The sequence below is a fragment of the Gopherus evgoodei genome, chromosome 8 (assembly GCF_007399415.2).
Source record: "Gopherus evgoodei ecotype Sinaloan lineage chromosome 8, rGopEvg1_v1.p, whole genome shotgun sequence".
Classification (NCBI taxonomy): Eukaryota; Metazoa; Chordata; order Testudines; family Testudinidae; genus Gopherus; species Gopherus evgoodei.
The window spans coordinates 111,301,314-111,317,013 of NC_044329.1; the positions used below are offsets into that span (position 1 = coordinate 111,301,314).

Sequence of the window (15,700 nt, forward strand, 5' to 3'; positions counted from 1 at the left end):
GGATTTAGCCCGAGAGTTGTCAGCCCGGATGTTGTTTGATTACCTGACTCTTATTTGCACAGGATCAGCCCTTAAATCCACGTGATCTGGCTTTGGTGTCAGTATGTCAGCACCTCAGCTTGCCCTGATCTGCTTGGTGCAGGGGCAGAAAGTTTGCACTGGCAGAAGTCCATCTTGCCAGCTCCACACCCGGCATGAGCTTCAAACGATTAGTCGCAGTAACGTGGGTATCCCGGTAGCTCCTGGAGGCTGTTGCTGAGTTTGCGGCTCCGTTGTGTGAGCGCTGCCCAGACACTTGGCAAAAGGCTGCCCCTGCCCTGCAGAACGGACTGGGGAAGTAGCTGGGTTTGATTTAAAACCTTTTGAGATGTATTTTAGAAGCCTATTTAGTTGCAGACGCACAAGCTTTCTCCTGCCAACTTCTGTGATCATATAAGCCCCTCCATGGCTAACTGAATAGGTGAGCTGCAGGGGAAGCATCTTCTGGTGTATAACGTTGGGCAAGGCTGACCAGACATGGCTGTCTAGTCACAGAACGTACGAACGGTCACACTGGATCAGCCCAAAGGTCCATCTAGCCCAGTCTCCTGTCTGCTGACAGTGGCCAGTGCCAGGTGCCCCAGAGTGAACAGAACAGGGAATCATCAAGAGATCCATCCCGTCGTCCATTCCCAGGAGAAAGCTTGTGCGTCTGCAACTAAATAGGCTTTTAAAATACAGCCATTTTCCACACCGCAGAATGTCGTGGAGGCGAGTAACGATTGGCAGGTTGGTATCGAGAGCCTCCCTGGACGAGGCCTTGCCCCGGGGAACGGGCCCCACTCACAGGCCGGGCAAGAGCCAGCAACTAGAGTTGGTTTGCATTAAAACAAAACAAAACAAAACAAAACAAAGCACTGTTTAAATGTTGCTGTGTTTCCCCTGAAATGGAATTTTTTACAAAAACATTGGAATTTTTTTTTAAAATTAGACACACTTTTAGGAAAGCTGTAGCCTCATGTTCCTTCACGCGTGTTCTTTTCCTCTTTCTTTGCACTGTCCCTTTGTTCTGCGGAGGGTTTTCGGCATCGAAAGAGTCTTGTTTTCAAAAACTCTGATTTGAAATTAAAAAAAAAGTTAAAAATGATAAAAGAGTAGGTGGAAAATTAGAAAAATGAGTGTGAGAAACGCAACTGGACAAAACACAAATTTGCCCAAATCTTCTCTCGGTTTCCTGCGCGGCTCTAGGTGGGACCGAACCTGCCTTGCTGAAGGGTGACATTTCCACCGCTGGCCATGTCTGGCCCAGAGAGTCGTTAGTGCTGCAGCAGGGGGACCAGGCTGCCATGAATGTCGCCCTTGTTCTCTTATATTGGACGAGGCCGGTGTTAGCGGAGGCACTCAAGGATGGGTTTGGGAGTCACCCAAACATTTAGTGCTGGAAATGAGGCTTGAGCTGGGGCTGCGAATGGAGCCTACAGGGTGTAAGGACAGGGCAAACTTTGTATTCCTCCTCTGCACCAAATCCCACCGTCAACAGCAGAGCCACCTCCTGTTATTGTCAGAGTCTCTGCTGGGGTAGGACAGCCCCAGCTGGCCAGAGGCGCTGAATGGGGTATGCGCAGAGGGTTTGTGAGATCACGCTGGAAGTGTGCGAGCTGACGTCCTGTTTGCGTGAGGCAGGGGAGGCTAATCTCAGTGTACTCTGATGTGTGAGCGAATGTGCTGGCACTTCCCCATAAATAAATGATAGAGGGCTATGCAGGTCAGCTAAATCAGCCCGCCAGCCTGACGGGCCTGTTCTGGGAATTTTCTCACTTCTGGAACGTCAGCTTTGCCACAGTGCTGCTTATCGACTGTCGAGGTGCAAACCCCGAAAGCTCATTCCCTGCAGCCAGGCGGGCAGAAGCGGTGGGGCGTGTGTGTGTTTGGATTCACAATACGACTGGCTGGTACGAGGCCCAGTGAGTGCATGTCGGGAGCGGTGCAGGAGAGCAGGGTGGTGGATATGGTGACATTCCCCCCAAATCCAGCCACTGGGAACGCTGGAGTAGGGGTTACTCTTGCGCCTCCGCTGTTGAGGGGAGCTGCCAGTGACCCAGCTAGTTCGTAGGCTTGGCCAGGGCACTATGGGACTGTCAGTGAGACTCTGAGAGACGGGCTGAGTTGGAGCCCCTCTCTTTTTCCCTGACGGGGATAGCGGTGAATTCCCTGCTGTGCCCTGTACGGTCTGCTTTGCTCTGAAATTTCCTTTCTAGTCACTCTTCTCCTCCCACAATTCCCTCCCTTTCCCTGAACCAGAAAACTGTCCCGGATGCCTGGGTTCTTTGCTGTAATTCAGAGAGTTTTGCTATTTAATTTTTCTTTCTCTTAATTTTTATTACCAGTTTAGGCCCCGATCCAGGAGAGCTCTTAAGCCCGCGAGTTGCGCTGTGCATGTGGAGCGTTCCACTGAAACTCTGGTGGGGCGTATGTATCCATGTTTAGGGCTTATGCAGCACGCGAGAGACTCATCCTCACAACACCTCCCCCTACACCTGGACGGTACAGTTGGTGAATTGTCAGCTTGTTTAGAGGGGGAAACTGAGGCACCGAGCGATTGCGTTGTCAGTTTATGGGGAGGGAAGCCCGTGTCTGACTAGCAGCAGGAGTCCCTGCGGTGTCTGGGACCTTCTCGCATCCCTGCTGCGCCCAGCTCCCTGCCATGCTGGACGGAGCAGCGCACGCGTTTGGCCTTGTGCAGCAGTGCTTGCATGAGCGGCCGGACGTGCTGTCAGGCCGCAGCTTGTTGCCTGCTAAGAGAGCATTTTCCAAACTGCAGAAAGCTGAGCCCCTTCAAACCATTATGCCTGCAGCCTAATTCATACTCTACTCAGCCTAATTCATACACCATCCATGCCTCCGGCGGCTTCTTAGTGCGCTCCCTTCCCCTTAGCCGGAGCTGGGATCATACGACATTCCGCTTTCTTCCATGCATTGTCGAGCATCACGGGAGAACTTGCTGAGATGGATGGCGCAGTTCACGGTATGGAGCTGTTGTTTCAGCCTCTCTGCAATTTCAGACAGTTGCTTCTGCATCATGTTTTGAATGTTTTCTTTGCATCCATAAAGCTAGAGATTTCATTTTGTAAAATAATGGAAACTGAGAATTTGGAGAATAATTGAGAGGCCTTTGTATAACTGTAACATTCCCTCCACCCAGCCAGTCTGCTGGGCACGCCCTGTGCTTTGGGATCACTGCGTTCGAGGGAGTGTTGAGAACGGCTAGCTCTCCTGACACCCAAGGCTGTTGTATCTGCAGAGTGCTGGCTGGGAGAACAGGAGCCCTGAAGCCTCCCACGTAGCTGGTCACAAAACTTAGTTTCCTGAAGTCTCCTGCTATTCTTGGCCCCTGTGTCGGATGAGGCAACAAGCAGAGTGCCAGTGGGGCTGACCAAAGGGGGCAGGCAACTTCATTCCAGCAAACATCCATGTTATCTGGCAAAACTCTGCAGCTGCAGCCACGCCCCGGCACAGAGCTCGCTGCCAGGAGCGTCCTGGGAGCAGTGGGTAAGCACAATTCAGAGTACGATCTGCAGACTCAGGCTGCCTGTCTAACCTGCTGCTGTTCTTAGGGCATGCCCAAAACCAGGGCAAACTCCTGCAGGCAAGAACCTGTGATCGGATTTGTTTATGAAGTGCCAGAGTTGTGTAATTAACTAATTATATGACTGTAAAGGGGCACCGTCAGGGAGTTTAGAGCCAAAATGTGGATTTCATTAAATGAAAAATAATGTTAAAGTTTTATATTAATGGAAATGTTTACATGAGGGGAACTAGATTCTCTTTTCCAGATAGCTTTTTCTGCTTTTTTACCAGCTCAAGGAGAGCGGTTGAAAAAGTTTGAAAATTCACAGTGTTAACAAAAGATTTCAAAATGTTCTTGCTAATTTTTTCTCTGTCTTTTTTGACAACTAAGGTTTATATGTGGGGGGGTGGACCCCAAGGAGACTTGTTCTGTGTTTGGGATTTTCTCCCATAGGGTTGTCAGCCCAAACCCTGTAACAATGACTCGAACCAGAAAGGGAAATTAACTAGTCTGGTTTCCTTATCGGAGCCAGCATAACCGGTGAAAGAGACACCGCTGCAGCTTTTGAATGCCTTCGGTGTAAGCATTGATGGTGGTGGTAGTAACACGGGAGGACATTGGACTGGTTTGTTTAAATGACATTTATTTATTATGTCCCTTTTCAAGCTGGAAATGTGCGTGTCTGCAGGCTGCCTGAAATCTCACTGGTGCTGTAGAGAAGGGTAGGCCAAGAACCCTGGGTCATGGATGAGTGTCATTTGCAGCTGTACTTCGTGCCTGGCTGCTGCCAGGAGCTGGCCTCCTCTGTGACCCTGGCAGGGTGAGAAGCCCCAGTGTCTGAGACTTTAAAGCACTTTCCATCTTGCGTTAACAGTCAGAAGAAGAGCTTTCCTGTTTAAAGATTAAACGCAGCCTTTAAATATTAAACAGTAAAGCTCGTCTCTCCTGATTGTGTGGCTGCTGCCGGCAGGCGGCTCAGAATTGCCAATTTTAATTAAAAAACTTTATTTTCAAATACAATTCACCGATCCCCCATCTCGGCGCAGTCCTCCTCCTCCAGGTGGCTGTGCTCCCGGCAGGCTGGGGGCAGCTTGCCTCTCGAAAGTGGCGTGTTTTGTTTGCTGTGTCTGTGAGCAGCTCTGGGGTTTGCACCTTCATTTCCATCTGCCTGTGCCAAAGTGACAGTGTCTGCGAGCCCTGAAGTGTGAGCAGCCTTGTCTGGGGCTGATCAATGCCCCTGGCAGTTCCTTCCAAAACCCCCGGAAAAACAATTAAAACCCAATCGATCCTGCAGACAGCTTTGAATATGCATAAGTGCACACTTGACCTTCAGTGGTCAGGCCACCTTCCACACTGGCTGCTTAGCTAGTTTGCTCAGGTATTGCAGCCGTACCAAGTGACCTTGATTAGCAAAGGAAAGTGTTATGCCTGGTGCTGATCCAAAGGGCCGAGGTGCGTGGCGCAGACTTCCTGCCTTGGCTGCTGCTCTTCCGGTTCCGTTTCCTACAGCTGACTTCCACGTGCCCAGCCACTGTGCAGAAACCGGGCTTGCAGTGTGTGAAGTTGGTTGAGAGAGAATGTCGCTGGGCTCACCTGTGCCACACCGAGCCCGGTAGTGAAGTGGGGAGCTCATGGTGAGGCACCCAGGAGATGTTGCAAAGGATGAAGTAGGCAGTGAAAAGCCCAGGTCTTTCCCGGGGTCAAAGGGTAGCAGGTGCTATCAGTAGAGAAGGGGGGAGCTGCTAGAGCAGGGATACATCTTCTACCTATTCAGGTGCTCGAAGGTTTGATCCTTCTGTGTCATCTGTCCTGTGCTGTCCCTCTTGGAGCACAGCCCTCCCTGTGCTTTCTGCGTACCTGTCAGGCCGTGGAGAGGTTGTCAGCATCCTCTTTCCTTCCTGCTCCCCAGCCTCAGCCAGGCAGAGCCCCCAAGGGGAGGGCAGCTCTCTCCTGCCCAAGTCAGTGGCCCTGCAGCCAGGCCCAGCTGGAAGGGAAGATACTGCCCGATTCATACAGCTGGGATTGCCTCTCTCCCAGCTGCTGCACCCTCTGACCCTGCCGTTGATCCAGAGCAGGGTGAGTGTGTGGTGAGCGAGCGATATAAGAGCTGGGGGCAGGCTGGGGCTCCCCAGGTCTCAGCTGGAGAACCAGGTGGGATGTTGGGAGGTACAGGATCATACTGCAAACAGATATCTCCTTCCACCAATCTCCCTCTGCATCCTCTCGGAGCCCTCGACTCCCCCTCTAACGGTCACCGCTAAGCCTGCATGGCAGCTCCCTCTCTGTTTGGACTGAAGTCTATCAATGCTGTATCTTAATTGCCCCACCCCACATATGTCCCGGGGGCTGAGAATGCTCGATCTGCGGCACTCCCAGGTGCTGCGGGCTTGGGGAGGAGCCGCGTGCGCCTAGGAGCAGGATCTGGGCACAGCCTGCCTGTGCACGGTCAGGCAGTTTTGGCCGCTGGGCCGACTCACGCAGCTTGTATAGTCCGAGAACAAGAGCTGTGCTTGCTCGCGCAGCCCGTGGAGCTGGCAGATTCCCAGCATGCAATGTGCCATCCTCATTCAATGCCAAGCCCACGCTGCATGATGAAATGTGTCATTTCCAGGGGCTGCCCCTCAGTCTGCCCCGCTCTACGTGAACAGGCTGCCCGAGGTCACCTGGTGAGCTGCAGACGTGGCAGTCTGGGGCATTGTCCGATTTCCGGGCAGCCCAAGAGGGGAGCTGGGTTCCCCCAGCAGGGGGCCGCCCGGCTGGCGCGAGGGGTGGGGGTGAAGTACAGGCATCAGTCTGACTTGCGAGCGACAGACCCGGGTCTGGGCCAGAGGGAATCTAATGAACAATAAAGATATCAGTGCATATTTGTCGAAGGCCAAGGGACCCTCCCCGTGTGTACACACAGTGTAATTTCAGTGAATTATGCATAGACTTAATTAGGAGTTTTAATTGCTAATCATCTCCCAGTAGGATTAGCAGTGCTGTCTATTAATTATCTGTGGAGCCCTGTGTTTTGCTAAGGCAGGAGTAACAGAGCGGCATGAATGGTTACATATGCTGGCAATAAATTCACTTCCAAGAACCCGCGAGGCCCCAAGGACCAGCGAAGGCGCTGCTGGCTGGGAGGAGCCTGACACTCCTGGGGGGAGCGTGGGGCTGGGCAGAGCCGCAGGTGGCAGGAAGGGGGCAGTGGTGGGGCTTGCCTGGCGGGGTTTGTATTTGGCACCTGTATCTTTATCTCTGAATTCTCGCTGTGCCCACTCTCCCCACACCTCCGTTTAGGTCACCACCCACCTGCTTGCTGGAGGGACAGGGAATTTATTTTATAAATCCCACCATGGTCCCTCCTCTGCTCCTAGGGCCAGGGCACCTGCAGGCAGTCAGGGGCATTGCCGGCTGCCAGGGCTGAGCTGTGAGCTGGGCAGCTGCTCTCTGAACAAAGGCCATGTGTGACCATCTGCCCTGTCAGGGCTGGATCTTGTGACCCCCCGGCGAGCGCTGCCAAGAGTTTTCTCTGCGCAGGGTGCTCCAGGCATCTCAGCATCAGGCCCTGAAGTCTGAGAGGTGATTTTTCCAGGCCTGGCACCGTGCAGTTGGGACACCAGCGAGGCATAGTGTAGAACAGCCAGCAGGGGCACTGAAATTGGAGTAGCATAGGGAAGGGCATACGGAACCCGCTGTGCCAACGGGCGTATTTACCATGGCACACGATGCCCCTGGGCTGGGGGGACGTGGCGCCCGCTGTGCCAACGGGGATACGTACCCTAGCGCACAGGGCCCCTGGGCTGGGGGGATGTGGTATGCGCCATGCCAACGGGGATATTTATTATAGCACATGATGCCCCTGGGCTAGGGGGACGTAGTACCTGCCGTGCCAATGGGCATATTTACCATAGCACACGGTGCCCCTGGGCTGGGTGACGTGGTACCCGCCGTGCCAGCAGGCATATTTACCATAGCACATGGCGCCCCTGGGCTGTTGGGACATGGTACTCATCGTGCCAATGGGTATATTTACCATAGCATGTGATGCCCCTGGGCTGGGAGACGTGGTACCTGCCGTGCCAACGGGCATATTTACCATAGCACACAGTGCCCCTGGGCCTAGGGGGACGTGGTACCTGCCGTGCCAAGGGGGATACATACCCTAGCGTGCGGGGCCCTGGGCCTAGGGGGACGTGGTACCTGCCGTGCCAAGGAGGATACGTACCCTAGCGCGTGGGGCCCCCGGGGTTGGGGGGACGTGGTACTCGCCATGCCAAGGGGGATACATACCCTAGTGTGCAGGTCCCCAGGTCTGGGAGGACGTGGTACGCGCCATGCTAAGGGGGGTATGACACCCACTGTGCCTTTTGGAATAGGATACCCCATTGTGCCACCGGGACCGCAGTGCTGCTGGGCCAGTGCTGGCTGGTGGGCGTGAGCACTGGGTCTGATTTGGGCAGCCTGACATCCAAGGCCGTTCTTTCCATTTTGCAAGGGTCATGAAGCAGCTTCAGCCCCTGGAAAGGGGGCCCCTCCTTTCTGTGCGTCACTGTGACCCCCCCCCCACCCCGGCTGACTACAGGCAGGGCCTCTGTGCACTGGAACCCAGCCCTGCCTTTCCACCTGTGAGCTCAGCCTAAGATTGTGGGAGAGGGTCCCCCCGCCCTTTGGGCTAGTAAGCATGGGGGCTGGCCGGGGGGTGGCGCCGGGCTCCTTCTGGGGTGAGAGTGCCGCCTTGCCAGGGCCATCAGTGTTGAGGGCAAGGAGCCAGGTGTGGTCCTCAATACGCCCCCCAGGAGCCGTGTGTGATGGAGTAGGGACTGTCTGTGTGGGGAGTGGGAGAGCTGGGGAGGACTTTAGGGGATGGACGATACTGGAGCCTGTAACCTGAGCTAGGTAAGGGAGGGGAAAGGTCAACACCTTTGCCCGGGAAGGGGAACAAAGGAAGGGGGTGGCAGGAGGGAAGCAGTTTGAGTTTGGGCTTGGGCTGTGGGGCGGAATTCAGGGGATCCTAGCTAGGATCCAAGCACCCTGAAAGCCCAGAAGGACTCTGTGGAGGGGTCCTGACTGTGCCTGCAAGCTCTGCTGTAACCGGTGTTCCTGTTGTCCAATAAACCTTCTGTTTTACTGGCTGGTTGAGAGTCACTGTGGGTCCCAGGAAGAGGGGTGCAGGACTGGACTCCCCACACTCTGTGACAACGTGTCCCTGCGTTCTCCAGCCCTCTTCTTTCTGTTCTGCCCCCCTTTCTCCTCGCTGGGGGTCAGGAGGAGGTAGGGGTCACGGCTGAGGTCTGTCCTGGGGAGCAGGGTTCTCGGCAGGAACGGCCGGGCGAGATGAGCCTGCGGCGATAGACATGCTGCTGGGTTCGCGTGATCTGCTCAGCGGCCAGTGGCTCACGAGGCAGCAGCTCAGGCTGGGGGAAGTGAAGCTAAGCCCTGGCCTGTTTGCCAGAAGCTGGGACTGGGCAACAGGGGATGGATCAGCTGATGACTCCCTGGTCTGTTCATTCCCTCTGGGGCACCTGGCACTGGCCGCTGTCGGTAGACAGGATACTGGGCTAGATGGACCTTTGGTCTGACCCAGCCTGGCTGCTCTTATGTTCTTAAGGCAGGTGCTGCGGCTGGGGCTCCCAGGGCAGCCAAGATGAAGGGATGTGCTGCTGTCAGGAGGTAATTATAGATGTGTATGACATGGACACTCAGCCTGGCTGTTTGCAGATTTGCATTGTCCTACCAGTTTAACTTCATTAGCGTCTCCTCCGCCCCTCTCGCTGGGAGCCATCCTTGTGCCTCAGCCCCGGCACGGCAAGGCCCGTGTTGTGCAGCGTGTCTGGGGCAGGGGCAGGGTCCGGGTCCCTTGTGGTGCCGGGGGAGCAGGACCAGAGCCATCTGCCCTGTCGGCAGGCATTGCTGCTGGGGAGCAGAGCTGCCTGATGGAAGGGAGGGTTCACAGAGCTCCCGGCCGGTGGGAATGGGGAGCTGGCAGAGGGCAGCCTTTGGCCGAGGAAGGCACCTTCTGGGTCCGGTCCCCCAGATCCACTGGCTGTCGCGTTATTTATCCCTGGTGGAGAGGCTGAGGGCAGCCCAGGACACTCGCCCAGAGCTCCCTGCTGATGGGGGCTGGTCCCCTTTCAAACGGCTCCAGCCCAAGAGAGAGCACTGATGCTAGGCCCAAAGTGAGAGGCTGGAGGGGGCTGCTCTGGTGGGCGTGCTCAGAGCGCACCTGCCGGGTCACCATGAATGGGTGGGTGCCCTGGGGTATAGGCACCTGCAGAGCCGGGGGGAGCCAGGCAGGGTTTGCAGGTGCCTACGTCCTTGTGTGGATCTGGGCTTTGTACCCACAGCACTGTGAGCTGCTCGGGGTTCTGGCCCCGCGGCCTCCCGCACAGCCTGCCGACCGTGCAAAACCCAGCCCCAAGGAGAGGCTAGTCAGGTGCCAGGGGACAAGCCAGGGATCCAGTGCTGGCGAGAGCCATGGCAAGGCCTGGGGTGCAGCGTGGAGGGTCACCCAGGGGTGGGGCGCCAGTAGCAGGTGCATGGGGGAGATCTGGGCTCAGGCCCAGCCAGCAGCAGTTGTGTGTCACCTGATGCCCGGAACACAGCACTGTAGCTTTGTTCTCGCTGCTTTTGTTCTCGATTTTGTCCTTGTTCTGTGCGCGGGGGTAGCTGGCGCTGGGTGTCCCCCTCCCCTCGGGGGAGCTAGGTGGACAAACTGGTTGTAATGGCTAAGCACGTGCACAGAGATGTGTGAGGGGGAGGGGCCCTGCGTGAAAGGGTGTGGGGAGCAGAGGGGGACGTTCACTGGAGGTGTATCATGGGCTCTTGGCTTCCTCCTGCCCTCCCGATCTAAGGCCCAGAATTCCCCGCTGCATCCCTAGGGTGACAGCGCTCCCTGGCTGCTCTCCGGGGGCCTGTCAGCCAAAGGGGGACAGAGCTCCTGGGATTCTTGCCGATTCCAGCAGGAGACTCTCTAACAAGCCCAAGGGCAGCTGCTGTGTGCAGGGCAGAGAACGGGACTGGGGCATGGGCTCTCTACCCAGGACCGTGCCTGAGTGAGCCATCCCCTGAGCTCCCTGCTGCCGAGCATGTGCACCTGGCCGGACGGAGACTGGATGCAGACCTCAGAGCCGCCGGCCGTCTGGCCTTGGAGGCTGCGGGGAGGAACGAGTGACCCTTCCCACTCCAGTGGCCGTTGCAGAACTGCCCCCTCGGGGGGTCTTCCACCCTGCTCCGAGGTAGCTCGTGCTGGCTGTGGCTTGGGATGGCACAGGGCAGGCCCTGGCACTTCTGAGGCTGATGGCTAGAGACCATGATTCGTTGTTGTTGTTGTCGTCCCTTTCTTTGTGGAAGCTCTGAACGTTGTGGCGCTGGGCACAGGGCAGGGCTGGGGGACTCTGCGGATGCTGGCGGACGATGGAGATTGCTGAATGTTGAAGGGGCTCAGATGGTGGAAGGCGCTGGGTTGGTGCTGGGCGTTCCCATGGCGGGAGCAGGGCGGTGGCCGGGTAGATGTCTGAAACGTGGAGCCATCTCCTTGGGGTTAGACCAGAGCTCTGGGCTGGCTGTGGCTGGAGGTGTCTCAGGATGGCTGTTGTGAGAATACAAAGAACTGGGAGCGCTTCAGAGCTCCAACTGCCCTGGCCGGCGGAGCCACTCCAGAGCCCTGGCAAAGGGCCCGGCGGATGCTGCTCCCAGGCAGAAAGCACCTGCCAGCCACCCAGCGAGCTAACCCCGCTCTCTCTCTTTCAGGCATACAGCTTCGCCATGGGGAGCTGGCCGAAGAACGGACTCTTAGACATGAACAAAGGACTCAACCTACAGCACATAGGGAGGCCCCACAGCGGGATCGGTGAGTGACGCGTGTGGGGCTGGCGGGGGCTGCACCAGCCCTGCTGTACTGGGGGTGGCGGGAGCCTGCCAGCTGTGGGGGCTGTTTCTCACAGTGGGTCGGGAGTTTTGGTGCACTCGGGACTGGGACGCTGCTGTCTCTGAAGCCCTTGAGAAAGGGCTCCGGGGTAACTTTAAACCCAGGCCAGGGAGGACATGTGTCCCCTCCCCCCATTGGGACATGAGCTACCGCCTGGGTGCCAATCCGTGGCCTGCGCCAACTCCCCTCCATCCGCTGGGGGGCCCTGCAAGCTGCATCTCCGGCACATGCGCTGGCTCGCTGGTGTGGCCCATCTGTTACCTTCCCCCGGCGAGATCCCTCTGGCTTGGGCTTTGGTCCGCTCCTGATCCCCTCTCACTCCCCAGGCTGGGCGCTGGATGCTGGGCCCTGGCTTGATGCATCGTCTCCGTGTCTGTGCTCTCCTGGCAAATGGCAGCTCGACGCCGTATCGGGCTGGCACTGCCCTGTGGCCGGCTCTGCGGGGCTTGCCGTGCAGTTGGGAAGCAGGATGCAGCTGCATTACAGATTCTGGGGAATTGCGCTGGTTCGTTCCCTGGTTAGCTCGCGCATGTGATGAGTTTCATGGTCAGGCACCTTGTTTCCTCGTGGACAAAACAGAGCCACAGTTCAGTGTGCCTGGCTGCTCGCACTCGGAGGGGGGTCAGGAAGCGTGGCAGGGCTGAGGTGCATGGGAAAGCCGTGCATGAGGCCATGCCTGGAGTAGCAGGGGGACAGGCCTGTGGGTCAGGCTGGAGGGGCAGTGGCCTTGCTGTGGGTGGGAGCCCAGAGCTGGGAGAGCAAGGGGGCACTGGTTGGACTGGGTGGAGGGGGCTGTGGGGTCGAGATTAAGGGATATTGGCAGAGCTGTGTGGGGGGAGAACCTAGTTCTGGGCTAGCAGGGGACAGCAGGTGGGGACGGTGTGCCAGGGGCTGTGGGTCGGGGTTGAGGGGTGGGGACCAGGTTGAGGCATAGCGGCAGAGCTGTACAGAGGAGTGCAGCATGGCCAGTGGTGGCAGCATCTCACTGACCCCAGCAGCCCGTTGCTCTGCTCCCCCATCTTGGAGATGCAGCAGGTTCCTGGCCCCTGGCTCGCAGCCCCTTATCTGCCTGGCGTCCATACGCGTCGACGCTGGCCAGGGTCTGAGATTGAGCTGGAAACGTCACCCACTCGCTGAGCCTTCAGGAGGCTGTTTAATATTGTTCCAAGGCTCTAACCACTAAACTCTCCAATCAATCCGAGTTAAGGAGATGAATTATTTAAAGCTCACCAGCTTTTAATTAGCAGGCTCCTTTTGAACTATGGATCTGGTTGCATTATTGACGGAGGGAGCATTAAAATTTGCTTCCTTGCCCAGTAGCACATTCATGTCACTAGCGCGTGGGGTGGGGAAGGGCCCTCAGAACATGGGGGTCTGGTAACAACCCGCTCAAGCTCGGCTCCTGGGACTGAGGGTCACAGCCCACTGGGGGCGTCGCTCCTTCTCGTCACATTCCCAAGGGGGCTGTGTGTCTGGTATCTCCTCTTTCCTTGATAGCCCCGAACACCCCTTGAATATCATCTGTCTTTGCCCTTAATTACCGTCTGCATTTATCAGAGCGTCATTAGCTGGCCGGGGTGTTTGTCTGCACTGACGAATCGTTTTGAAAGCCGGTTGTTTGTTCTCCCCCTCCCGCCAATCGTTCTGTTCTTTATTTCCCCCCGGTCTTCAGGAGGGTTTTGCGTCTCGTTTCAGCGAAGCAGCCTTCAGGTGGGAGCACAGGCTGCTGCTGCGGGGTCTGGTATGACGCGCAGGCCCAGTGCCTGGAGCGGGAGCCAGCGTGGGTATGAAATGGGGCCTTCTCAGAGCCAGGGCTGCCATGCCTTGGGGCTGGGGCTGCCCTGCCGGGGGGTCGGGGCCCTGGGGCTGCCCTGCCGGGGGATCGGGGCCATGGGGCTGCTGTGCCAGGGTCAGGGGAGACGGGGCCCTGGGGCTGCTGTGCCGGGGGCAGGGCCCTGGGGATGCTGTGCTGGGGGGTCGGGGCCCTGGGGGCTGCCGTGCCAGGGGCGGGGCCCTGGGGATGCTGTGCTGGGGGGTCGGGGCGCAGGCAGAAAGGCAGTTCTCACAGGACGGCTCAGTGTCCCCATCCAGCAATGGTGTCCTCTCCAAGGCCTCTGTGGAGTTGCCTGGGGGAGTTCAGTCCCCGTCCTGCCCGCGCTGGGGGCCTTTGGCACCCCGCTGTCACTGGCGCAGCCCTCGCCCTGGGCACTGGGGGCTCAGCTGAATAAATTGCTCCTTTTCTGGAGAGCTGCTGCTGGAAGGGGGATGCTGGGGTGGCCGACAAGCTGCCCATCCCAACCACCAGTGGCTGGCCAGGGTGCAGCTGGGAGTCTTCATCTTTCCCAGGGCAGTGCGGACTGTGGAGACTACAGGTTCCGGCATGCAACAGGGCCTGGCCCTTCCGCTCACGAGAGCCTGGGGCGCTGGGCTGCCCCTGGGTGCGATACAGGGGGGCAGCCGGACTCAGTTCTCAGGTTTGCAGCTCGGGGTCACTTGCTCCCTCAAGTTCCAGGCCTCCTGGTGTGGGGCCCTCGTCGCACACAGGCACCCCCTCCCCCATCGCCCTGGAGGGGGGCGGGAGCGCGCGGTCCCCTCCCCCATCGCCCTGGAGGGGGGTGGGAGTGCGCGGTCCCCTCCCCCATCGCCCTGGAGGGGGGTGGGAGTGCGCGGTCCCCTCCCCCATCGCCCTGGAGGGGGGCGGGAGCGTGCGGTCCCCTCTCCCATCACCCTAGAGGGGGCGGTGTGTGCCGGGGGGGGAGTGGAGGGCACTTTTGGATTAAGGAAAATAGGTTCAGCCTGAGCTTCCTAACTTACCCCAGGTGTGTGGGGGGTTCGGCAGGAGCCAGGACAGGGTGGGCTAGTGCCTGCGGGGCTCAGGATGAGTGAGACTCGAAAGGGACCCCCACCCCTGGTTTGTATGGCTTAGCACCAAAACTGATCGCTGCCGTGGGTGTTGGATGCTGGTGTTTCCTGCTCTCTCTTTAGCGAGAGATCCAGCATGGAGCATGTAAACAAGACACGAGAAGTCATTCTTCCGCTTTACTCTGCACTGGTTAGGCCTCAACTGGAGTATTGTGTCCAGTTCTGGGCACCGCATTTCAAGAAAGATGTGGAGAAATTGGAGAGGGTCCAGAGAAGAGCAACAAGAATGATGAAAGGTCTTGAGAACATGACCTATGAAGGAAGGCTGAAGGAATTGGGTTTGTTTAGTTTGGAAAAGAGAAGACTGAGAGGGGACATGATAGCAGTTTTCAGGTATCTAAAAGGGGGTCATCAGGAGGAGGGAGAAAACTTGTTCACCTTAGCCTCTAAGGATAGAACCAGAAGCAATGGGCTTAAACTGCAGTGAGAGAGGTTTAGGTTGGACATTAGGAAAAATTTCCTAACTGTCAGGGTGGTTAAACACTGGAATAAACTGCCTAGGGAGGTTGTGGAATCTCCATCTCTGGAGATATTTAAGAGTAGGTTAGATAAATGTCTATCAAGGATGGTCTAGACGGTATTTGGTCCTGCCATGAGGGCAGGGGACTGGACTCGATGACCTCTCGAGGTCCCTTCCAGTCCTAGAGTCTGTGAGAGTGCTCCAGCTCCCCGGGCCAGGGTCTGCAGACACCGATCGCGATTGCAGGAGCCTCCGTCCTTGGGCACGTAACAGAGACACCGCAAGGGGCTTCGGGGCTCAGTGGGCAGCACTCTAGGGAGTCCCAGCTGCAAGGCATCTCCAACCAGGTACCCAAATTGATCTGTCCCAGCTGAAAGCTTGGCCTGCGCTACCGTTGTACTCTGCAAACCTTCACCCTGCTGTGTGTGTGGCCCCTGAGATGCTCCGGTGCCCTGCAAACCTGGCGGGAGGTAGATGGATGCTGAGCGCACGGTACTGTCCTTCCCAAGGCCTCTCAGGTGACTCTCCCAACGCGCGATGGGCTCGCCTGTCTTCTCGCTCCACAGTGCTCTCTGGTGTGCTCGCAAAGTACGTGGGTCACAGCATAAGATGCTCTCCTAAGACCTGCTGCTTTGGGCACTGGTGTGTGAAATCTGCCCCCACTGAGACGGCCAGGCGACGGGGGTCACCTGCCTTTGTGCCCTCGTTTAATTACTGCCTAGAATAACAGAGCAGCTCCTGTGTGCAGCCCCTTTTCCTGGAGCCATGTTTCCGGGGGGATCCCATCAGGGAGACTGGCAGTTCTGCTAAGATCCCAGCCCAGTTCTCCAGAGGTTTGCAACATGGACGATTTGTTTCA

At 57.3% G+C, this 15,700-nt stretch overlaps 1 protein-coding gene across 2 annotated transcripts in view; it reads left to right on the forward strand.

The window, feature by feature from the left end:
* ERI3 (ERI1 exoribonuclease family member 3) overlaps window positions 1-15,700 on the forward strand; it is a 234,675-nt gene that overhangs the window by 141,005 nt on the left and 77,970 nt on the right. For both annotated transcript variants that reach the window (XM_030573808.1, XM_030573809.1), the window contains one exon: window positions 11,282-11,381. In XM_030573808.1, the coding sequence (XP_030429668.1) occupies window positions 11,282-11,381 (100 nt within the window). The remainder of the gene's footprint in view (window positions 1-11,281; window positions 11,382-15,700) is intronic.